Source organism: Pteropus alecto, unplaced genomic scaffold (assembly GCF_000325575.1).
Source record: "Pteropus alecto unplaced genomic scaffold, ASM32557v1 scaffold134, whole genome shotgun sequence".
Lineage (NCBI taxonomy): Eukaryota > Metazoa > Chordata > Mammalia > Chiroptera > Pteropodidae > Pteropus > Pteropus alecto.
The window spans coordinates 12415688-12438739 of record NW_006436283.1 but is presented as its reverse complement, the minus strand read 5'-3'; the positions used below and the strand labels follow the sequence as shown (position 1 = coordinate 12438739).

Here is a 23052-nt window from a genome sequence, read left to right as displayed (position 1 = left end):
TGTTATCGTCTCTCCGCACACCCCGCCCATTGACCCGGAACTCTTCTCTACCCCGGTCTTCGGGCTCCACGCCTCTGCTTTCTGAGCCTGCGCGCCAAGCCGGCTCGGGAGCCCGCGGCGCAGGGAAAATGGCGCTTGACGGACCAGAGCAGGTACGGCGGCGTCAGCGGCCGGGCGGGGACTGGGGCTGGATGCGGAGCAGGCATGATCTGAGGTGGGCCGCTGGCCTGACCAAGAGGGTCGGGTGGGTTAGGCGTGTTGGAGGTGGGTGAACTAATCTAGGTTGGGCCCTGCCTGGGACCGGATCTGCTGTGTCAGCGCCGCCCCGACAGGTCAGGGCAGGGCCAGGAGAGGACACAGTGGAAGCGGAGTGATGGGAGTGGGAACGCGCCTGTCTGCGAGTCGCAGGAGACAGGGCACTCGTCCTTAGTGGCTCCGCCTGTGGTAATGACACTTTCGGTAGGTATAGCACCAGACTCGGTACAAAGCGCTCCCGCGTGTATCGTCTCTTGATCCTCCTGAAAGTCTTCGGAGGTAGTCAGCATCCACATTCTGCTTTTAGTTTAGTCCTGGTGGAAGTGGAGGGTTCTGAAGAAATGGGATGAGTAGAACCCCAGTCTTAAAACCGGAAGGTCCAAGCTGGTAGTGGCTTTATCCCTTGAATGGTTATAGCCTGTTTAATAATTACACTGTGTCTTCAGATGGAGCTGGAAGAGGGGAAGGCAGGCAGTGGACTCCGCCAATATTATCTATCCAAGATTGAAGAACTCCAGGTGAGGACGGACTCCAGAAGTCCAGAGGGAGCTAGAAGGGGGATGAAGGGTTGATGGAGCAGATTTCTACAAATCCATATAATTCCACTGGGGGCGCAGTGGAAGAATAGTTTGTTATACATATTCAAGTCAAACAGAAAAGGTACCCGTAGCCAAAGGCCATTCGTTTTGCAAGAAGCCTGATTGAGAGGGTTTCCAATAAAAGGAACGATACAGGTTCAGGAGATGAGATTTATCAGAGAGGGTTTGGAACAGAGTGAGAATGTAAGGGAAGACAGAATCGAAGAATCTGACAAATGCCGATTCCATGAGACTGAATGAAATTGGGTGACCCAGGTCTCTAACCTAAAGACGGGGGCAGGGACCATAGACATAAGGAAAATAGCTAACACATATTGCATGGAGGAAAGCCACAGGGGAAATATCTTATCTCTAGGTATATTTGTAGGTATTATATTTGGTTTACCATTTTTGAAATGCACCTATGTGTGATTTTATTTGTTCCTCACAACAGTCCTGAAAAGAGGCAAAGTAGGTGATGCTGTGCCCACTTGCAGTTTGGTAGCACAACTAGACCTTTCCTTAGCTTTACCTGGCTGTTAACTGGCAACAGGGGGACTAGAAATTAGGCTTCTGACTCAAAAGTTAGTTATCTTCTTACTGTAACATGTTGATATGCCGCCCTGTAAGAAATTAACTATGTAAGACAGCTGCAACTTTTCTCCATTGAGGTTTGTTATTCCTGGACTAATGTTAGACAAGTGGCATTTTTTGATGGCTGCTCTAGGCTCCAGAGGACAGGCCAGGGTCTTTAAAATCATATTGGAGAATCTAAAACGACATGTGGATGCCCTGTGCTCATCTCTCACTCAGCTCATACCAGCCTCTGAAGGTCTTGGCCAGGATTTTAACCTCCTCCTGTTTCCTGCCCTTTGTTTCTTGTTCTCCATAGCTGATTGTGAATGATAAGAGCCAAAATCTCCGGAGGCTGCAGGCACAGAGGAATGAGCTTAATGCAAAAGGTGAGGGGAGAAAAATGGGAAGGCTGCATGGAGGCAGTCAGTCAGAAGTCTGACTGTTCAAATCTCCCTGAATTGAGTTTTCACATTGGTGCTTTTTCCTCCCAGTCCAAGGTGATACTCTGCATTATTAAATAGTTCACATGTGCATCTCACCCAACCCCATCGCAGCCTTCTTGAAAACATGACTTTTGACTTTCTTTTTGTGGCCTTCCCTTCAGAATTTCACAATGCTGCTTCGTTCATGCATATTCAGTTGAGACGTAGGGGAGAGACACCAAAGAAGCTGGGTGACCGCTCTGTCTGTTTTCCATCTAGTTCGCCTACTGCGGGAGGAGCTACAGCTGCTGCAGGAACAGGGCTCCTATGTGGGGGAAGTGGTCCGGGCCATGGATAAGAAGAAAGTGTTGGTTAAGGTAAAGGCGGCATGACCCAGGGACCACCTACTGCGTTCATAGACCTTTCTGGGTAGCCTTGGCAAGAACACTGTTCCGTCGTCTTATTCAAGGACTCTTGGATCTTCCTGGGTGAGGTTGGTGATTTGGTGGCTATCGGGGAAGGTCATGAGCACTTGTTTCTTTAGGTACATCCTGAGGGCAAGTTTGTCGTAGATGTGGACAAGAACATTGACATCAACGATGTGAGTGTAGCAGGTTGAGGTGGGAGGTTGGGGTCAGCTCACTACACCACATTCCTGAAACTCTCCCATCACCCAGGTGACACCCAATTGCCGGGTGGCTCTGAGAAATGATAGCTACACTCTGCACAAGATCCTGCCCAATAAGGTAGACCCACTGGTGTCGCTGATGATGGTGGAGAAGGTGCCAGATTCAACTTATGAGATGATTGGTGGACTGGACAAGCAGATCAAGGAGATCAAAGAAGTCATCGAGCTACCCGTTAAGCATCCTGAGCTCTTTGAAGCGCTGGGCATTGCACAGCCCAAGGTGAGAAGCAGGGCTTCTGTGGGAGGGCCCTGCTGTTCCTGTATGCTTCCTGCCCCAGGCGACTGAGTACGGACCCTCCCTCTGAAGAGGCACTGTGGCGGGTGGGATGTAAGCTCCAGAAGGGACCTTAATGTTCATTTTTTGTATCCCTGAGTGTCTAGCATGGGATATGTCAGAGCAAGCACTCAGTAAGTGTTCATTGAATGAAATGTGGGGCTGGCTTTCTGCCGAGTCCTGATGTTGTTCTCTAGGGAGTGCTGCTGTATGGACCCCCAGGCACTGGGAAGACATTGTTGGCCCGGGCTGTGGCTCATCACACAGACTGTACCTTTATTCGTGTCTCTGGCTCTGAACTGGTACAGAAATTCATCGGGGAAGGTAACTGCTGCTATAAACACGAAAACCAAGTGGAAGTGAGGGGGTGCAGGTGAGGGTAGAGAGTTCCTCAGCTCCTTAATGCCAGCTTGGCCTCAACACAGGGGCAAGAATGGTGAGAGAGCTGTTTGTCATGGCACGAGAACATGCTCCATCTATCATCTTCATGGATGAAATCGACTCCATTGGTTCCTCACGGCTGGAGGGGGGTTCTGGAGGAGATAGTGAAGTGCAGCGCACAATGCTGGAGTTGCTCAACCAGCTGGATGGCTTTGAGGCCACCAAGAATATCAAGGTAAGGTGGTGCCTGCTGTAGGATGAGCCAAGGGAAGGCCCCAGGTGAAATGTGGCCTGAGGAAGGAGCTTAGCTGATACCATGCCCTTTCTCCACTCAGGTTATCATGGCTACTAATAGGATTGATATCCTAGACTCAGCTTTGCTTCGCCCAGGGCGCATCGACAGGAAAATTGAATTCCCACCCCCTAATGAGGAGGTTTGTGATGGGCAGTGCTGGGAGTGGCTGTGGCTGTGGGGGTAGGTGTTGGGGCTCAGGTTTTTCCTCCTCCATTGCTAGGCTCGGCTGGACATTTTGAAGATCCATTCTCGAAAAATGAACCTGACCCGGGGGATCAACTTGAGAAAAATTGCTGAGCTCATGCCAGGAGCATCAGGGGCTGAAGTGAAGGTAAGCAGAGTGCCCAAGGGAATGGAGGCAGAGGCAGGAAGCTCTGGATTCAAGGGCACACCAACAGGCTTTGTCTTCCTTTCCCTGCTCAGGGTGTATGCACTGAAGCTGGCATGTATGCCTTGCGGGAACGGAGAGTCCATGTCACCCAGGAGGACTTTGAGATGGCAGTAGCCAAGGTACAGGCCTCCCTCTTTTCTGCCTTTGTTGATGGTGGCTCTGGAACAGAGGGGATAGGGCCTCCGTTCACCCAGTTTATAACTTAATGCTCTCTTTCTCCAGGTCATGCAGAAGGATAGTGAGAAAAACATGTCCATCAAGAAGCTGTGGAAGTAAGGTGGATTTCTCTTATGTGGATCCCTCAAATAAAGCTCTGCAGGAGAAGCCCTTTGGGACTTCAGTCTGTTAATGAGTGGCCGCACTGTTCAATGACCAGGTCTGGGTACCACCAATAAACAAGAATTTATTTGTAAATTTCCAAACATGCCAGAAGTGGCACTTGCCAAGCCCTAGGGCCACCCTCCTTACCAAGCTGCAAAGGGACACAAGAGTTCTCTCCATCTCCCGCTGCCCTCCACGAACCTCAGGTCATGCCAGGGAACTCGAGTGTGCCCTTCCTCTAGGAGGCTTTACCGCCCTGGGCCCAAGAGTTGGGTGGCGGCAGCCCTCTGACGTCCCAGGAGATGATGGCGGCCAGAGCCGCTTGCATAGATTGAGGAAAGAAAATAAGGAAGGAAGCACCAAATAGGGCTCCCTGAAAGACCCCAACTTACCCCTGTACAAAAAAGTGGCTCCCGCATAGAAAAACCTGCTCCCCAAATAGTGCAAATACCCAAAGGAAAGGAAAAAACCAGCAGCAAGGCTGGGCTGGTAGGAATGGCAAAGAACTTTGGTTTAGAAAGGCTAGGAAGTGTGAGCTGTGCCCCTCTTCCTTGCCCAGCTCCCCAGAGCCAGCTCTGACACTTGCCCCAAAAGGGAATCTGTAAACAAGCAAAGCCAGGGGCCTTTGGTTCTGAAAAGGTTCTATTACAATGTTGAAGCACTCAGCCTCCAGCAGTCCTACTCGGGCCTGCCTGCAGGGGGCAGAGGAGGCATCTGTTGTGAACCCAATTAAAGCCAACACGGAAAGGAAACAATAAGGCTTACGGAACCAAGCAACAAGAAATCCTATCGCTACCTTTAAGAAACTAAAGCTGGGGAAGCAGAGGGTGACAGGAGACACCCTCCACCCCATCCATATCCTACTTGTCTGCAGCCCCAGATCACGGTCCCTCCCAGTCTGAGGAGGAGACAGCTCCAGAGCTAGGAAGAAAGGAAGGAATTCCTGAGCAGTTAGGTCAGGCGTATTCCAAGCACCTGTTCCAGTTCCTGCCTTCGCTGCTGCACCTAGAGAAAGGGGAGACCAGCAGCTCAGGCCTCTGCTGCTCACCAGCAAAGGAGGGCAAACAGGGCAGAACCTCACCTTGGCAAAGATGTGCCTCCCCACCGCTTCTTGGGCCCAGGGCTGGTGGTAGAAAGCAGCTCGTCTCTCCTCTTCAGGATTCCCAATCACATCAGTGATGATCTGCAAAGGGCCATGAGGAAAGCTGGAGCATAATTCACACCCCTGAGCCAACCTGCCCTTGGAGCCGAATAGTGATGGCAAAACCATCCAGAGCTTAACATGGGATCAACCCCAGAAGAGAGGACCACACCTTGAGGTCTCGGCGCTGGGAACGGAGCCATTCCTGGATGAAGTCCTGGGGGTCAGTGCTAAAGCTAAGCATGAAATCCCTCTGGGTCTTCAGCTGGTTGATGGACTCAATGGTCTCATGGATCTGGGGAAAGGGGTACATGTGTCAGACTGGCCCCTACCCCTGGGGGGTATTTTTCCAGTCCTAACTCCAAAGGACTTGTACAGAAATCCCATCCCAAGGTGCTACATATATGGGAATGCCTGACAGAGCTTTCCCACCCCCATCTTGGGCCCCAGAGGAGGTTGGGGAGACAGAAGGGCCCACCTTGACATCAAGGGAGGCAATCTCTTGCTGATTGGTGGTAGAAGCCAGAAAGTTGCTCATCTGGGCCTTGAGTGGGTCGTCCACCTCCACATCAATGTCATAACAGGCTGTCTTCTTCTGGTCGTTAGGATCCACACTATAGGCAACACACAGAAGGGTGAGCACACAGATGTATGCATTCCACCCACCTGGGCCAAACCTGCTGCTTTTCTTTGGCTCAAGCCAAAAGCAAATTGCTTAGAAGAGCATTCCCATCCCCCTCTTCCCATTTACCTAATGACATGGTTGATGACAATGGGGTCTGGATGCTGCAGCAACCCGGCCAGCTTCATGGGAATCTCAGAGAAACGGAGTCGGCCACAACTGAAGATCTGGAGAGTACCAAAGATGCCTTTGAGGGCACAGGAGGAAGTGGATCATCCCAGGGTCAGTGTGAAGAATGTAGCTAAGAACTAGCCCAGTGGGCTCTGGAACAGCAGGCAAGGTGGGCTGCAAGACTAGAGGGTGGCATCCCAGCTAACCTGGCGGAAGTAACGGTTGCAGTTGATGTACTCGCGCTCATGCCCGTCCTGCAGCTGATTGTGTTTGATGTAAAGCCACAGGGCCTGCATGATGGCGGCCCTCGTCTGTGTGTGCACTCCCAGCAGCCTTGCTAGTCGAGGGTCCAACTTGTACTGGGGAGGCTAAAGATTGACAAGAGGAGGGGTTCTTGTGAAAAAAATCAAAGAATAGGACAGGAAGGGTTTATAATAGGAACCTGCTCCCATCCCCTAGATGAGTCCCTGTGACCCCAGCTATGGCCCCAGGGCGTTTGTCACCTGATGATCCAGCATAAGCAGGAGGGTGCACTTGACGTTGAGGTCTCCAGGCCGTTTCACCTGGAAGCCATCTGTCTCCTGGGTGGTGGGCATCCGGTGCCACTGGCAGGGAGGAGGGAAGCCAAGCTCATCACCAATGGGGTGGGCATAAACATACACACCTGGCTCTTCAAGGGGACCAAGGCCATTCCTCTGTCCAGCCTACATGTCAGCCTGTGCTCCCATGCCCCAGGTTCACTCTCACCTCCACCAGGTGGTTGTCAGGCCCGTACAGTTCCTTGTCCAGCTCAATGACGAGGCTCTTAAAGAATGAAGAGAACTTCCTCTTCTGTTTGCTAGGCTGGGGATAGAAAGGGTGAGATGGGAGTGCTGCTGAACTCTCAAACCTAAGTTATGCTAAGCCCCCGAAAAAGAATCCTATTTCAGCCCTGAGGTTCAGGGTGCTGAGGGTTCTTGGGCCCCGAAAGAAGTATGGAAAGGGAGACTGGAGGCAGCCCCACTGCTAGACCATAAAGGGCTGTGAATCAGAAAGGAGTGCCTTCTTCAAGATACTGTACTGAGGTGGCGGGGCATGGCATCACCTCAACAGTTTTACTGTAAAAGGGAAATCTGAACAACAAAAATAAAAAATTTAAAACTTCAAAATTTGGAAAGACACTTTACTGCCATCTGCAGGAAAACTGTTGTAGTAATCACACAAATCTCCAACCTCTAAATGGCTTAAGAGCTGTGCAAACCATGACAAGCACTGCCCTCTCCCTCAGGCAGGACCTCTCTAGAAATGCCCAAGTGTCTGGCCCCCGTCTTAAACCCACACAGGCCACCTCCCCTCCGGCCACCTCCTTCCCCAACTCACATCATCCAGCAGTTTTCCCTCCACTCGGAGTTCCCAGGAAGCCACCTTGTCCCCCGCTGAGGTTCCAGCAGGGGTCCCTGTGGTTCCTGTAGTGTCACCTTCCGCCTTGCTGGGGCTGAATGTATTGGAAATATAGATCCGCAACTTTCGTTTTTGCTAAAGAGAGAAAGACAACGAACTAGAGGTGGACCAACATGTTGGAAAACAACGCTATCCGATCTTCCCATTTTAACTCAGCATCAATATCGAGTGGTGACTACAGGCACTAGGAATCGGGAGTAGGAAATCTGGCCTGGCCTGCAAAGACCTCACAATTTTATCAGGGGAGAGAGATGTGCCACCGACAGTTCCAACACAGTGGGATCAGTGGTGTGACAGAGGGACATACAGAGTGCTGGCAGGTAAATCAGAAGCCTCTGGCTCATATTTTAAATGAAACTCAAACACCCATCATGGCCCCAAAATATTCTCATCTTCTGGTAAGCCTTCACCATTCAGGGGACTGTTCTAGATTATTATTTTTAAAAAATAAAAATAAAAAGCTCCTCTAAGGATGGGGAAGGAGATAGGAACTACCCTCGTCCATCCTCTAGTCTTGCCTTTCGGACTTCTGACCACAATCGACATGATCTACATTTTAAATCATGACCCAGGATACACACACATCTATATAAATATCTGAAACAAAAATGTCATGAAATAATACCTTTACTACTATGGTAGGTGCTTTACTGTGAAGAATTACTATAATTTCTATTTTATATTTCGTTAAAAACATGCTAGCCCCTCCACATTAAACTGAGTTTTTGCTCCACAAATGGGCTGCATCCTGCAGTGTGAAAAAGCCTGCTTAGCCCATCGCAGACATTTGCTGGTCCACTGGAAAACCAGGCCAGGGAGAGGCAGAGAAGCTTGGAAGGTCTGGAAATGACGAGGGCTGCACACACCGTCAGAGGCTTTTTGATGGCTTCCTGGATCTCCATCCGCTTGCGAGCAATGGTCTGGTCCAGCTTCCGCTCAAAAGCCAAGAGATCCATGTACGCCTGAGACTCTGGGACAAGCTCCCTAATCTGGACGAAGGGAAAAGGAATTCATCAGCTTGTTTCAGCTGCAGCTCTGGCTCCTTCCTCCTCCATGGCAGGGTTGGGGGAGACTGATTCCACCCACAGCCAACCAGCCACTGGCTGGGCCTCCTAGGCCCCCTCCCAACATACTCACTCGCTGAGGTAGAACCTTATCTGCCATCTTCCTCCTCTTTAACCTGGGGAAGACAGAAGCCCACTTAAGAGGTCAATGGTCCAAAGAACCTGCCCCTATCCATCCCTCCAGTCCCAAGACCCACCCCCAAGAGAGCCTGGAGTCTTCCTCAGTCATCGCAGTTCTTAGGACAAAAAGAAACCCTTTGTTACCACTAGGGCCGTGCGAGGTAGGACAGGAGAAAACGAACAGTCTTACCCCCGGCGCTGGGTGGGCATCGGGGGCTGGGCCTGGGGCACAAGCAGGCGTTTTCGGAATGGGTCCATCATGGTGGGTGGCATGCCAGGTCGAAGTGGAGCAGCCGCGCCAAATGGGGGAGCCGTAGGGGGTCCCACCTGCAAGCCAGCCATGGGCATCCGGCTCCCTGGTGACATGCCAGGCCGCTGGGGGAAGTGAGCCAACGGGGGTGCATAGGTCAGCGGCAGTGCCCTATGGGGCCCATAGCCCACTCCCTCCATCCCTCTCCTCAGCCAGGTCCAACCAGCGAGAGTGCCAGGAACAAAGGGGAGCAGGCTCCTGACAGCAGAAGTGTAAACCACACCTGCCCCACCCCCTTCAACTGCCATGGCAGCGGTGCCAGCGAATGAGGCCTGCATAGCCCAGGGTGTGGGAGGAGAATCCTGCCTGCAGAGAGAAGGGCCTGGGAGAGTTTTTCAGGGCCCAATGCCACCTGTCATCCCCAGCAGGCTACTCCCTGCTCCCTGGGACCAGCCAGCTTCAAGATACTCTTGAGGTCCTCAGATGGTCCTACCAAGCACTCCCATCCTTCTCCTTGCGACTTGAGGGAGAAGCACAGCACAGGAGGCCCGGGGGCAGTGGGCTGTGGTGTGATATGAGCAGGCTGACCAGGCAGAGCCCCAACACCCATCCTCTACTGACAGCCTGGTAGTGTGACTGAGGGCAGAAAAGCAGTGCAATGGTCTGGCAAGCCCATCAGGCAACGGCACCACAGGTGAGCAAGCTGCAATAATATGGCTTAGTGCATGTTCCTATTGGTGGGGGTGGCCGCAGTCAGAGTACAGAGACCATCTGGTCCCCATATGGCCCCTACTTACAGCCCAGAACTGGACCCTTCTCTCATCTCCCTGCTGCCCAGTCACTAAGCCTTATGCTAGAAGATCCCAAATGGGAAGCTGTGGCTCCTGGGTGTCTTGTGGGAGAGAGAGCAGCTGGCCACTGGACTCTGCCCGTGGTCCACGCACCACCTGGCTCAACTCAGCCCTCATAATCCCAGCTGGAGCACGGAGATAAGATTATCCTGGGATGCAAGGATCAGAGTCATAGGGTCAGCAGAGAAATCTGGGTGACAGAAATGGCTTCTTTAAAAGCCTGCAGAAGTATTTTCCAAAGAGTTCCAGCTCCCCAACATTTCCGTAGAGCCCATCTGGGAGCAACCTCCGCACCCCCACCCCCCTTCCACATGGCTGCTGTCTGCAAGGCCTGTTTGGCAGCTCTGCCTTGCACACACTGTCCCTGGCAACTTCACAGGGCTGGCCCCAGGGCCCAGATTATGCAACCAGCACAAACAGCCAACCAAGCTGGGTTGGTTGGGGACTCGCACCAAATCAAAGGCCCCCTGCCCCAGCATCATAGGGATAAGATTCTTCTCCCACCTTTTCATCTGGTATGAAACCCATGTTCTCGCCACAAAGGGTTAAATTCTTGACCAGATGCGAAGATGGAGAAACATGACCCAGAGATGTGGAGAAGAGGAAAGGAAAAGTAGGATGGGAAGGAAGTATTTGGGAGAATGGAGAGTTAAACGTGGGGGGCTCTGGGGCCTCAAGAGTCCTGCCACAAGGCTCTTCATCAGGGAGAGATTTATCTGAGATGTTGAAAGGCAAGAGACAGACTGTTTCTTGGGCTTAATGAGCCACGGCCAGAGAGTACAGAAAAAAAGTCAGTGTGGCCACAGCTGTAAGACCAGTCTCCAGATATCCTAGACTTGAGCTTTTTCCACCCAGAGCCTGATCCAAAGAGGAGGAACAACTGAAGCAGTGAAGCCTGCAGGGTGTGAGCAAGGGCTCTGCGGTCCCCACGAAGCTACTCACGAAGGAGTTCACAGAACCACCAGGCCACCTCCTCTCCTAGGCAGGTGCTCTGGTAACAGGAAGTCCCAAGACAAGGCGGCACAAGCAGGCCTGGAACAGGCCCCTCCCAGACATCTGTTCCAGACTTCCCAGGCGCAGAGCTCCCAGTGCGCACCCGGGGCCCCAGGCTTCATCAAAGAGGGGGAAGGGGCCCAGGGAAGACTGCTTACAGTTCATTAAGTCCCAGCTTGGCCTTGCCAAACTCCACACCTGGGCTTTGAAACACCAGTGGCTCTCCTTTCAAAAAACAACCCAAGGGTTAAAAAAAGAAAAAAGAACACAGCTCAGAACTCTCAGGCTCCTTAACTTCCCACCTGCAGCAGGGTCCAGTGCCCTGAACCCCAAAAGTATGCAGTGACCTCCTCTCCCTTTAGCCTAGCACCAGCCCACATCCTAAGCTTTACCCCCTACCTCCGCAGGAGACTGGGCCTGAAGCTGCCACCTCCAGAGAACACACTCTGTCCCGCCTCAAAGCCTGTGGGCCTGGTGCTACTGGTGGCTGGGCCTAAGGGCCTGGAAGGAGAACAAATCCCTCCATATGTAGAAAATATTTTGAACTCTCTGAAGTGAACCCAGCGATCTGTGTTTTGTTTTGTGTTGTTTTGCTTTTTCTTGTTTTCTTTAAGCTCCTCATCTGTGAGCTTGCCTGTGATCCACAGCCAGAACCACTGTGTGGAGGGAGGTGGCTCATCACTTCCCTTCTCTCAATAGGCTCCCCTATTTGCCCAACCTGGGCCCTGACATGCCCTGAAATCCTTGCTCTTCCAGCTCATCTCACGCACCCTAACAGAGAGGAAACCCTCTGCTCCTCGGCTCTCAAGTCCCTTCTCCTCAAGTCACAACTAGACTTGGAAAGAGGCCGAGCAGGATCCTCCCCAAACTCAGGCAAAGAGAACTGGGTCCTCCCTCTCCCAATCTACCTTTCTGCCTCTCCTTGGAAAAGGAGGAGAAGGCCATGAGAAGCTGGTGAGATGGGAAGCCCAGGAAAACAGAGGCTCAGTGCCTTCTCCATGTTCCTCATCCTTGTTTCCACCCCCAGTAGCTCACGGCTGCCCAGCCGGCCTGCTCGGCCTTGCCACTGGCCCAAGGCCACTCCCTACAAGTTGTTGTGGAATCCACCTTCTTCGGGGCTTTCCCCACAGCACTTTTCCAATGAGTTGCAAGCTGAGGAAAAAATAGAGAGGCTCCTATCCATTCCTTAGATCCTTCGGAGGCTAAAGGTCCACAGGAGGTTGCCAGACCAGGTCTCGGCTAGCTGGCCCCTGGGTTGGAATGACTGATGCAGGCATCCTTCCCTGACACCTTGGGCTCATGAATCCCCAAGGGGGAGAGCAAGATAAGAAAGATGACCCCAGTCTGTCTCTGCCAATACCCTGACCCTTTGTTTTTTAGAGAGAGGAGGGAGAATGAGTAGTAAGGGAATAGTCACTGTCCCCAGTTGGGCATCTCTTTGGAAAGTGAAGGCCCAGAGCTCCTGGTGGGGGAACATGTATACTCCACTCCAGGCTGTGAATGAGTACCAGTCCATGGCCTATTAGGAACCGGAATGTAAGCGGCAGGCAAGCAAGCGAAGCTCCCCAGCACTAGCATCACCACCTCAGCTCCACCTCACATCATCCGGCATTAGATTCTCACAGGAGCACCAGTCCCTGATGCCAAAAAGGTTGGGGACCGCTGCCCTACTCTATGGGGATGGATTTCTGGGACCTCTACCTGGAGACATGAGAGAACATAGGAAGCTCCAGCTTTCTTCCTTCCAACTTGCTGGAAGCCAGTGTCAAATGCTAGGCCCATGAATTGGCATTGTTAGAACCTAAAGGCTAAATAAAAGTGAAGAAGAGGCAGGAAAAAAGGATGGGCAAAATTCCCAAGAGTCTGGGACAACCAGAAACAATGGACTGGGAGACTGATGAGCTCCTCCAGCAGTCAGGCTGAGTTCCTCACACAGGGACCAAGTCTCTGCCTCTCAAGGGCCTTTGAAGCTGCAACCTGAGAAGCTTTCTTCGAAGCCAAACCCCGAAGAGGTCAGGACAGAACCCTTTGAAGCAACTTTCACAGGCTCCTCCAGCCCCATAGCAGCAGGACTCAGTGGAGTCTCTCTGCTCCTCCAGACTAATCAACTCCTGGACACTGTGACACCAGGCAAAGAGCCAAGAAGAGAGTCTGCCCAGAATGGGCTAGGCTGTCCTCCTTCCTCAGGCCTGGCCACCACTGTCTCTGGACTAACCCAGAGTCATCCCATGCAAGGACTCCTGGGCCTGACCCAGAAGGAGACTCTCCACTGCACAGGCTGGAATCCCCTTGCCCTATCCTAGGCCTCCCATGCCCGTGGGAAGCCAGGCCCTTCTTCCTCCTCATTAGCAGCTGGGAGCCATCTCAGACACGCTTGAACTCTGCCAGTTCTCAACTAGAAAAAACAGAGCAGACTTGGAATGAGACCAAGGCCAATGCGGGGTAACCCTGGTTTCTTAGTGAGGGCTCTTTTCCAAAACTTTCTGATTATTTCCCAGGACCCCCTACTCTATAATCTGCACTAGAGCTCTCAACCGACCCGCCCACAACTCCTCCATCTCTCAGGTTCTCAGAAGCCCCCGAAACGCTCCCAACTGTTTCAAACCCTCCACCCGAGTTGCTCTTAACCTCTCCTCCAAGTCTTCCACCACCAACTCGCCGATTTCGAGGGTCCCTGGCCTTATCCTCCACATTGTCTCCAGCGCTCCACACGCAGGGCCCCTGTGCCCTCAGTCTAGGAGGCGGCCCCAGGAACCCCTCTGCCCCTGCCGCCCGCGTGCTCGCGGCGAAACAGCCCATCCGTCCTCCTCACCTGGTACTGTGCCGCAGGGCCCGCGGGGCCCATGGGGCGGAAGGCTGCGGCCCCGGGGCCCCCCACGCCTCCAGCCGGTCCGGGCCCCCGGAGCGCCGGTCCGGGTAGCATGCCCGGGCCCGCTGGCGGAGGCGGCGCTCCCAAAGCCGCGGCCACCGCGCCGCCGCCGGGGCTCAGCGGGGGCAGCGGGAACCCGCCCGCGCCACGGCCGGACATCGCTCCGTCCCGTCCGAGGGTACCGTAATCCGGACTCCGGGCTCCGCACAGAGTCCGCTCCGCGCTCCGGGACTTTCCGATCTAAATTCCGGGTTCTGGGGGTTTGTTGATCCGGGTTCCGGGATTTCCTAATCCAAGTTCGCGAGTTCCTCACGGACCAAGTTTGGGGCAGAGCCGATCCTGATTCCGGTCCTGCCCGGGAAATCCTGGATCCGGGATCTACTACGGGCCTTCCTGCCGCCCCCGGCCTCCGGAGGTTTGGCCGCCTGAGTCCAGTTAACCCAGAGGCGGCAACTAACTCCCTGCTCCGCCCAGCCCCGCCCAGTGCTGGGCCCCGCTTCTGCACAGCTGCCCAATGCCAAGATGCCTCCTCAAATCCCGCCCCTCGCGAGACCCGCCCCTAACAGGCACCGCCCCTAACTGCCAGCCCCAGAGTCCCTCCCATGTCCCTTGGGCCGGCCCATCGCGGGAAGGGCGGGGGCGGAAGCTGCTCAAGGAAACGCCGAGCTAGGCGCGGGGTCAGAGGTCGAAGGTCACCTAGGGTTTCAGCAGTGAAAACTAGAGATTTGCTGAGCTCTCCCAGGTATAGTCGACTCGTCGAGGTCCCTAGCCACGCTCCTTGAAATAGTTTTGTCAAGTCTCCTCTTTCCATTTTCAGCATTAAAGACAGCTTAGATCAGAACCCACCAACCTGACGTACTTTCAAAGTCCATCTTGGTGGCTCAGAGCTGCCAAGGGACATGGGCTGCCCCAGATCCTATCCAGCTATGTTAAGGGCTGACTTAGCCAAACGCCAGAGTTTTTATCGCATATTTTTAACGAGGCTCTGCCTCACTTTAAGGAAGCCTAGTACTTTACTCCATAGGAAATGTTTCTAGGCGAAGGAACTTTGCGTTACGAGAAAACGCAAATACGATCTTTCTCTAAGATTTATAGCACTTAATTTTCAAAACTTAAATACCTTTTCAGCAACCACTGTTCTCTATCAGAAAGTACTCAAAATAAAGTTCTTCAACTATGCCTGGAAGCCTACACTCTTGGTAGTCTGGGGTATTCTTCTCATGACACCAGTGCTTCTTAAACTTTAATGAGCATAAGGAACATCTGCGGCTCTTATTAAAAATTTGGATTATGACTCAGTGGGCCTTGGGACTGGGGTAGGGCCCAAGATTCTGTGCTTCTAACAAGCTCCCAAGTGATGCTACTGCTACTCAGACAACACTTTGGGGAAGCCAAGATAGAGACTTATATAAAGCCTCTGCTTTATGTTTTCACCCTCAACCAAGTCTTGCACCATAGCACCCCAGATACTTCCTGCTGCTGCTTTCCTTTCTTTTGGTCTCAGAGATCCCTCTCCTCTTTCTCCCTAAAAATGGGTTATCTGGCAGTCTGGGAACAGACCACTGGAAGTGTTAAAGTCCTGAACCGGGGCCTTTCCCCACCCTGCAAGGTGGATAAAGAATTCACGATAAAGCAGTTAATGTCCCTTTCAACCCTCTCAAGCTCTAGAGCAACAGTAGTTCTAGAAGTAGTAAGGGCAAATCCTCTGAGAAGCTATTCCAAAACAGGCCTGCCAGCCACTCCTCAATTCCTACTCTCACTCTCATTCTCTCTCTCTCGCTCTCGCTCTCTCCTTCTCCCCATTATCTCTCATTGCAATGACTCCCAGTATTATATTTTAAAAATAAGACTCCCACGGTAATTCTGATACAACCCTGCTTGTAGAGACTCTTTACTTTAGAAGAGAGTCTACCTAATAAGTGCATTTAAAGACAGATAAAACAGTTAAATGTAATTAACTATTATCTCTTGCTTAAAACCCTCCTCAGCTCCCATTGCTTTTAAGTTGAATGTCACGCTCCCTCCCACGACACCTAAGGTTCTGCAGGGCCTGTCTCCTGCTTATCTCCTTGGTCTCATTTTAAATCACTGCTCTTGGCTCTCTAAGAGTCAGTCCAGAGGTTCTCCTAGCAATTTCCAAAACTGCTAAGCCCCTTCCCACCTCAGAACTTCTCTTCCCCCAGCTCTTCCTTAACTTTTCTGCTATCTCCCCTTATTACTTCCCACCAAGTGATTATCACAATATGTAATTACTTGTTTATGTATACACTGGTTTACTGTCTGATCTGGGTCCCTCACTAAAATATAAACTCTTATGAAGGCAGGAAGTATTTTTTTTTTTAATTGAGGTGAGATTCACAATACATAAAATTAACCATTTTAAAGTAAACAATTCAGTGGCATTTAGTACATTCACATTGTTGTGTAATCACTGTCATAACTAGTTCTAAAATATTTTCATCACCCCAAAAGAAAATCCCATACCCATCAAGCAGTTGCTTCCCATTACCCCCACCTCCTAATTCCTGGTACCCATTCTGATTATTTATTACCTGTTCTGATTATTTCATATAAGTGGAATCTTATGTGGCTTTTGTGTCTGGAGATGGGATCTGGTACTTCACTTTGGGACAATTCAGGACCTTGTGAAAAGAGAACACTAAGTTAACGCTGAAGAATCCATAGAGATGGGGGGAGGGAAGGCCATTCCCATTGCTACCCTCAAAGGATTAGTGAAGACTTCTTTGAGGAGGTTATGCAAAAGAGGTTATGAATGAGTTAAGCAAAGAAAATGAAGTAAGACTCAAAGGCACGAAACAGTACAGGGTAAGGAGAATCAATTAGTTTTGCTGGATCATAAAGTATAAGATAGAAAGCTCCTCTGTGTGCAAATTGAGGTCGCAATTCTCAAAACACATATTTTCATAGTCAACACAATCTAGCAGGTAAAACTCCTGGAGAGTAGAGACCTCCAATAGTAGAAACAGATACTAGGATTCAAGAAGTGAGCTTCAGGTCTACAGCCCAGGTGACATTACTGGAATTTCTGGAGTCCACGTATGGGGCATGAGTTTACCATTTGTTCTCTCCCCATACAAGGTAGAGGGTTATAGCACATTCAGAGACTTGGGTGGCACTGTGGTCTCAGAGTCCTCTTCTTGGTCACTTCTTAGACCCTCCCAAAGGTGACCTCCTGGCTCTTGAATTTGGACCCAGGTAGAACTGAAAAACAGACTACTAAGAAAAAAGATAAGGCAAGGGTCCCCACTGGGATCCCTGACTTATCTTCACTCTCCTTCTGGTGCCTAAATGTGCTTGTCCTCTAGGGTTCTATTTTTAGCTCTGCATGAGTACTTAACCTACTCAGACATAATCATCCACTCACGTCCCTTCAATTACTATTTTCTGATGACCCTAAATCTCTAACTCCAACCCCCACCTTTCCCCTGAGCTTCAGATCCAAATTTCCAACTCCCTGCTAGATGCTCCATAGGTCATTTAAACCCATCTATCCAAAATCAATGTCTCATTGTCTTCCCTCCCAGTCTCCTCCTCCGTATCTATCTTAAGGCCATGAAGACAAGGCGAAGGAACAACTTTGCCTTGCTGAGACATTCAAATTGGTCTCATAGGCAACCGAAAGCCAAAGAAGAGGGAGTGACCCAATCATATGCCCAGGGCGCCTGCAACCAAAAGCAAAGAATAGAGAAAGCCTTAAGGACCTTCATTCTGCTCTCACTTGAAATTCATTTTCATTCCTCCCTCTCTTACTCCCTTTCAGTCTTAGTCACCAAGTTCTGTTGGTTCTACCTCCTAAATCTTTCTTGGATCCATCTTACCCATCTTAGGCCAGATCCTCAGCATCTCTTCTACAACCTATACAACTGGTTTCTCTGCTAATGGGCCATCCTACCTCCTTCCCCCTGCCAATTTTAGTCCAAGACAGCAAATCTGATCATGTCTCTCCATTTCTCCATATTTGTGTGCCTTCCACTACCTTTGGCAGTGGGCTTTAAACCCACTGTGGTCCCCCAGGTTTCTCAGAGCTGTTGGGGAGAGCTAAGGTGAGGAGAGAAGGCAGGGCTAGGAGTTCTTCCCCTGCTCGGCCTACCCCTACTCCTATCCCTGCTTCAACCAAGGAGCTCGACTTTTACTGTTTTATATACTGAGTGACCTTGCAAGGTTTCTTTGGCAGAAAAGGTCACATAGCTCTAAAATGTTTAAAAGCCGAAGGCTTATAGAAGAGTCTATTTCTAAACTTCTTAGCATTGCATAAATTGGCTCTTTATTCTCTGACCTCCACCTAGCTTTCTAGCTTTATTTTCTACCAACATCCCATGTATTCTACGATCAAGCCCCAGTGAACTTGCCCTTCCCTGAACATGCAGAGGACCTTTCATGCTGTGGTTCTTCTGCCTATGATGTCACTAGATTATAAGCTCCTCCAAGGCTGGAGCTTTGTGTCCTGATACCTAGAACTATATTTGACACGAAGTTAAATACTCAATACATATTTGTTAAATGAATAAGTATTCTTCCCCAGTTCTCTGATATGCAAGTACCTGTTTATATTCCTCAAGGCAAACTCAAACATACTGCCTCTAAAATTTTCCTTGACTTCCTATCCCCACCCTCCAACCGCCACCATCAATTTATTTTCTTTTCTGTTTTCCATAGCACTTGGTCTAAATTTCTGTAAGAGTACTCATCATATTGTGCTGTGGCTTTTGTTTGGGGCTTTGTCTCCATCCACACACTCCTCCAGTGTGAACTCCAGGAGGACTAGGACAGTGCAGAAACACCCGCTCAGGAAATAACGCTGATAAAATTTACCTCCACTTCTCCACCCAGACTTCCACATGATCAGGAGTTAACCCAGTGGGGCAGAAGATTAACAACAGCTTAATTGTAAGTTAACTTTGGCTCCCAAATCCTTCTTGATCTTTTGAGCTCTAGCTCTTGTAGACTTATTGCTTTGTGACCTTCCACCTGGATTCCTGAAATTTTCTTTGTTTACTCCTTAGCCCAGATCTTATCCTCACCTTGACTCTAATGGGCCACCAAGGTTGATTCACTTAATACTAACTCTTGATTTTAATCCTTAATCTATCTGCTCTTTTAATTCTGGTTAAGACTGTACTAATCCTAATTAACCACTTAGCCCCTATAAACAGCAAGTTGCCTCAGAGTCATTCACTCACACCCCTTACATAAAAAAGCAGGTAAGGGAGAGAGTCTTGAGGGATCAGGGAAGCAGCAGATTTGGGGACTGCAAAAACAAAGTAAAACAGTCAAAAGAGAGATGTAGCTTCAAAAGAGAACAGCTCTCTAGCTTAGGTTTCTTCTGCTTTTGTCAGGTTCAAACCTGCTTCTTCCATAACTCAGTCTCACCACCATCACTACTTGGGCCAAAGCAATTAACCATTTGAAGGTACGACTTCTCCACTTCTCTAGAAAAGCACTGTTCACAAATAGGTTAGCTGGAATAAGCCCATTTGCCAAAATTTAATTCACTAAGTGACCAATTTATGATATTATCAGAACTTAAAAGAAGCTATTTTACACGATATGACTACATTTATTAAATGAGATTGTATTAACAGCATTAAAGATGTTGAAATTTAAGATTTTAATAAAAGAAATGAAAGTTAAAGCCAATATGCCATTGAGGAATTAGAAAAAGGATGATAAAAATGTAAGCATGTGACGAAATAGAAAATGACATTCAAAAGAACCTGAAAACAATAAGCAGGTGAAAAGTTCTGTCAAATATAAGTGCAGAAATTTTGGTTTCTAGCAGGGAGTGATTAGGATGTTGACTTGCAGAAATATTTAACATAAATGAGACAAACCATTCAAAGTCACGAAAGGGAAAGGAGGTGGCTCATTACTATAATAGAGACTCAGATTTGATATACATTAAACAGGAAAATGAATTCGTAAAGGACAAAAAAAGTGAACATACTAAAAATGAGGTCTGGTAAAAATAAACAAACAAACAAATAAATAAAAATGAGGTCTAGTAAGAAATTTACTAGAAAGCAATAGGTGCAACCACATCACAAATCCGTTTTATTGGAAATAACATACTAAAGTGATATGCAAACTGAGAAATTGGCAAAAAATTTCCCCCAAATGCTAAAACATTCTCATATGAAACTAAAGTTTTGATTACTGATACTGAAAAATACTTTTATGAATAGTAAATATTTTCGGACTTTTTAAAAAACAGCTTTATTGAAATACGATTGACATCAACTGTACATATTTAAATTGCACAAGTTGATAAATTTTTACATATATTCGTATTTTCATAAGAACTTTAAATTACCATGTGACTTCAAATTTAATATTCCTTAAAACATTACCATGAAGATAAAATAAAAACCTATTAAAAACTTTCTGGAATTCTCCGAAAGCTTTTAAAGCTAGCCCACATAATAGTAATTGCTGAGAACTTTATGAAGAGGTAAAAGAAACACCTTTTTGGATAAATGGTATCAAGGGTCCTCTCACTTTGTTCCTTTGAACTGTTTGGGTTGGGATGAGTTGAGGCCATAATCTTTGACAAGTATAGTTCCTCCATTCTTCCCTACTGATAGAAGATTCCAGAGGTGGAGATGAAAAACCAAGCTTGTTGTCTGGAAGAGAGTGGTGATGGTGTCTTCTCTGGACAGATCCAAATTCTCATTCTCATCACCACTTTTAGGGACAAGGGGTGGAAAAGCAGAATGAAAATGGAAAGCACTCACAGAACCAAGAATCCTCTGAGGAAGCTATGCAATGCTTCCCCACAAAGAAAATTAAGGTTTGAATTCACTCTTTCAGAGACTCTTAGCTCATTCAATTACTCAATATTAATTGAGTGCATACTATGTGCAGGCATTGTTCTGGATACTAAGGATACAGCAACAAATAAGACAGACAGAAAGCATGACATAGTCTATGGAGAAAACAGCAAACAGATAAACAAGTTGATATATACAGTGGTATGCTGGTAAATGTTTAACAACCAGTTCTCAAAAACAATCCACCAAAATAAAAGAAAAAAAAAAACCTGCTTTGTAACCTTTGACAGTTTTAGTGATGTATATACTTCCACCATAGATGGCTGTTTTCAAGCTACTAAGCTGACATCACTAAATGCAGAGTTGGGAAGAGGTGGGCTAACCTATATGAGCTGGTCTAGAACACCACTGGGTATTTAACATAACATCAGGTAGTGATATGTGCTATAAAGAAAAATAAAGCTCAACAGTTTTAGGGAGAGCAGTCAGGAAAGGCCTTTCTGAGACTATGAGAGGAAGACAGATTACTATTTATTGAACATCTATTTGGTGTCAAAAACTATGGTAGCTATATATATGTATACACTAGATGAGGAAACGAGAAGCTATGCAATTTTCTCACAGTCCCAAAGCTAGTAAGACATTGAAGAGGGATTCATAGACAGGCCTGTCTGGCCCCAAAGCTTCTATTCCATCTGACATTCTCCTTCAAACTATCAGTACAGAAGAAGACAAGGCATTGGTACAACTGGGGTATAAGAAAGGTAGCTGCCTTAGGCAGCCCCAAGGAGTTAGTCCCGGGACAAGAAGCCATTCATTCATAGTCTAAAAAGAAAAAAAAAAATACAGTTCTTAAGACTTGACACCAAAATTGCCAGCTACATTAATAATTTCCTTGCCTGCCACTCCCATACAGAGAATAGTGAAGATTCTCCAAGTCTATTTCCTTATCCATAAAATGGGGTTAATAGTAATATCTCCCTCGAATGTAGTTATAATGGATACAGATAATCACTATCCTTCTGAAAAAAAAAAAAAAAATCGAAATCCTCAAATTTCACTGCACCAAGGAACTCAGCCCAAGCCTCACCATCAGGCCATGGATAGAGGGGGAACCAAGGACATAACAGGATGTTCATGATAATGGCCTAAGGGAAAATGTTCTGAGAAGCGGCCCTCGGAAGCCTTTTTATCATGGAAGCTGAGGAAAGCTTTTCTCATGGAAGCTGAGGAAAGCGGTCTCGAGGTGGAAAGAGGCAACAGAGGATTTACTTGCTTACCCCCATTTTTAGGGCTCATTGCTCCCTCCTGAATGGGGTGGGGGGAGCAAGGGCACAGGCATATTTGGTAGGAAGTGAAGAAGGAAATTCTAGTTTGCTCGAGCTTGTATACGGAGGGAGGGGCACAAAAAGGACTTTTTGGATATTCGCAAAGAGTTACGCCAAATCCATCTCCCAGCTCACCCAGAAGAGCTGAGAGAAGTCCCAGGCAGGACTTCGAGCCAGTGAGAAACCGAGGTCCAACGGCAAATAAGCTCCACGGCCCAAGGCGGGAAAGCGGCTGCGCGCGCAATCCACTCCCGCGCTAAACGGCTCGCGTGTTCAGGCCACACCATGAGATGACCAGGCACAGGGGAGGACAGCTCCTTGTTTTCCCTATAGGTATATAATTTGCAACGACAACCCCTTTCCTTAAGTTTTCACGTTGTTTTATTTAATTTCCATTACCTTAAGTCAAATACGCACTTTTTGCCAAGCAAGGTCCAAGATTCCCTACCCTCATCTTCCCCCTCTCACCCCTCCTCCGGTTTTAGCTTCCTGCCAGCCCCATTGGTTTCAGCCAATACTTGCTAAGTTTCTGCGTTGACGTCACGAGTTTCTGGGCAGATCAGGAAACTCCTCCGGCCAGTAGCGTCCTCGTGCGCCCCCGCCTGGTGGTGCCTACGAGAGCTTCCAAACGGTCTGAGCGCGTGGCGGTTCCTGAGAACGCAGTAGGCGAGGCGGCAGAGCGGGCGAATTGGCTGAGTGACCCGAAGAGTGGCGGGAGCAGCGAGGAGAGGCCCTCAGTGAGAATTTAGGTTTTGTTTTGTTTGCTTAGATTCATGCCGATGTCTCCTCCCAGCTTTCCTATGGAATCTATGGAGATCGAGCTTCATGGCGGGCTTCGCCTCCTCACACTTTAGTGGGCCGGAAACCGTGAGGAGGACGCACCGAAGTATTTTTTCCACATATTTTTTAATGTTTTAAATACCAACTGCCTTTAAAAGCCTTCATGGCCTGCTGGGCTGAGAACGTGAGAGCCACGTTGTGAATAGGCTGGGGAGAAGACTCCTTCAGAGAAAGAGTGGGCCTCATCCTTTGTGTGGAAACGGTGGGCACACGCCCTCATGCAAATATTTGTAAATGTTTTATCTAGTTTGTTCATTTATTCATTCATAGTTGTTGAATGCCTACAACTATTCTGGGTGCTTGTGAAAAGAAAACAAAAGGCCCTGCTCTCATGGAGCTTACAGTCCAGGAGCTTACAGACAGGTAGACAATAATAACAAGCCTAAGAATGTTA

The 23052-nt window shown here is 48.9% G+C and overlaps 3 protein-coding genes across 4 annotated transcripts in view; 2 read left to right on the top strand and 1 right to left on the bottom strand.

Annotated features, from left to right (window-relative positions):
* Nucleotides 1-61: 61 nt before the first annotated feature.
* Nucleotides 62-4209, top strand: PSMC5 (proteasome 26S subunit, ATPase 5). 2 transcript variants are annotated; one of them, NM_001293058.1, is made up of 12 exons: nucleotides 62-152; nucleotides 702-773; nucleotides 1726-1795; nucleotides 2111-2208; nucleotides 2376-2432; nucleotides 2509-2739; nucleotides 2991-3117; nucleotides 3219-3409; nucleotides 3510-3608; nucleotides 3690-3800; nucleotides 3893-3979; nucleotides 4083-4195. In NM_001293058.1, exons 1-12 carry the CDS (start codon nucleotides 129-131, stop codon nucleotides 4134-4136), a joined length of 1221 nt encoding a protein of 406 aa, NP_001279987.1. In that variant the 5' UTR covers nucleotides 62-128; the 3' UTR covers nucleotides 4137-4195. The 2 variants fall into 2 exon arrangements, with proteins under 2 accessions (NP_001279987.1, XP_015445041.1); XM_015589555.2 differs by lacking the exon at nucleotides 62-152 and adding an exon at nucleotides 350-459 and having other exon boundaries at nucleotides 4083-4209.
* Nucleotides 4210-4243: 34 nt separating this feature from the next.
* Nucleotides 4244-14175, bottom strand: SMARCD2 (SWI/SNF related, matrix associated, actin dependent regulator of chromatin, subfamily d, member 2). Its single transcript, XM_006912310.2, has 13 exons — nucleotides 13646-14175; nucleotides 8930-9114; nucleotides 8693-8735; nucleotides 8422-8544; nucleotides 7475-7630; nucleotides 6863-6958; nucleotides 6619-6720; nucleotides 6322-6483; nucleotides 6074-6171; nucleotides 5801-5936; nucleotides 5495-5617; nucleotides 5263-5364; nucleotides 4244-5186 (listed from the first exon to the last, which is right to left on the bottom strand). Exons 1-13 carry the CDS (start codon nucleotides 13859-13861, stop codon nucleotides 5133-5135), a joined length of 1596 nt encoding a protein of 531 aa, XP_006912372.1. The 5' UTR covers nucleotides 13862-14175; the 3' UTR covers nucleotides 4244-5132.
* Nucleotides 14176-22442: 8267 nt separating this feature from the next.
* LOC102889075 (intercellular adhesion molecule 5) overlaps nucleotides 22443-23052 on the top strand; it is a 9311-nt gene continuing 8701 nt past the window's right edge. The window contains exon 1 of the mRNA XM_015589634.2: nucleotides 22443-22555. The gene's annotated coding sequence lies outside the window, so the exon portion shown is untranslated. The remainder of the gene's footprint in view (nucleotides 22556-23052) is intronic.